This window comes from Theobroma umbraticum, unplaced genomic scaffold (assembly GCF_002168275.2).
Source record: "Theobroma umbraticum cultivar Fairchild unplaced genomic scaffold, ASM216827v3 scaffold_228.0, whole genome shotgun sequence".
Classification (NCBI taxonomy): domain Eukaryota; kingdom Viridiplantae; phylum Streptophyta; class Magnoliopsida; order Malvales; family Malvaceae; genus Theobroma; species Theobroma umbraticum.
Window position 1 is genome coordinate 591,718 of NW_018397274.1, and position 328 is coordinate 592,045.

Sequence of the window (328 nt, forward strand, 5' to 3'; positions counted from 1 at the left end):
CAGATTAGGATTCGAAGTGGTGGCCATGACTACGAGGGTCTATCTTATGTTTCTAAAGCTCCGTTTGTCATCATTGATTTGATTAACATGCGATCAATTGATGTTGACACGGAAAACAACACTGCATGGATTCAGGCTGGTGCAACTATAGGCGAACTGTATTACAGAATTGCAGAGAAAAGCGCAACTCTTGCCTTCCCAGCTGGTATTTGCCCCACTGTGGGCGTTGGGGGTCACTTTAGTGGGGGAGGTTATGGCATGCTGATGCGCAAGTTTGGCCTTGCTGCTGATCAAATAATTGATGCACACATAGTCACTGTCGATGGAA

General features: G+C 46.0%; 1 protein-coding gene across 1 annotated transcript in view; it reads left to right on the plus strand.

Moving 5' to 3' along the window:
- LOC110427310 (tetrahydroberberine oxidase-like) overlaps window positions 1–328 on the plus strand; it is a 6,259-nt gene that overhangs the window by 484 nt on the left and 5,447 nt on the right. The window contains exon 2 of the mRNA XM_021442802.2: window positions 1–327. This exon is cut by the window's left edge and continues 24 nt beyond it. Coding sequence (XP_021298477.1) covers window positions 1–327 — 327 coding nt within the window. The remainder of the gene's footprint in view (window position 328) is intronic.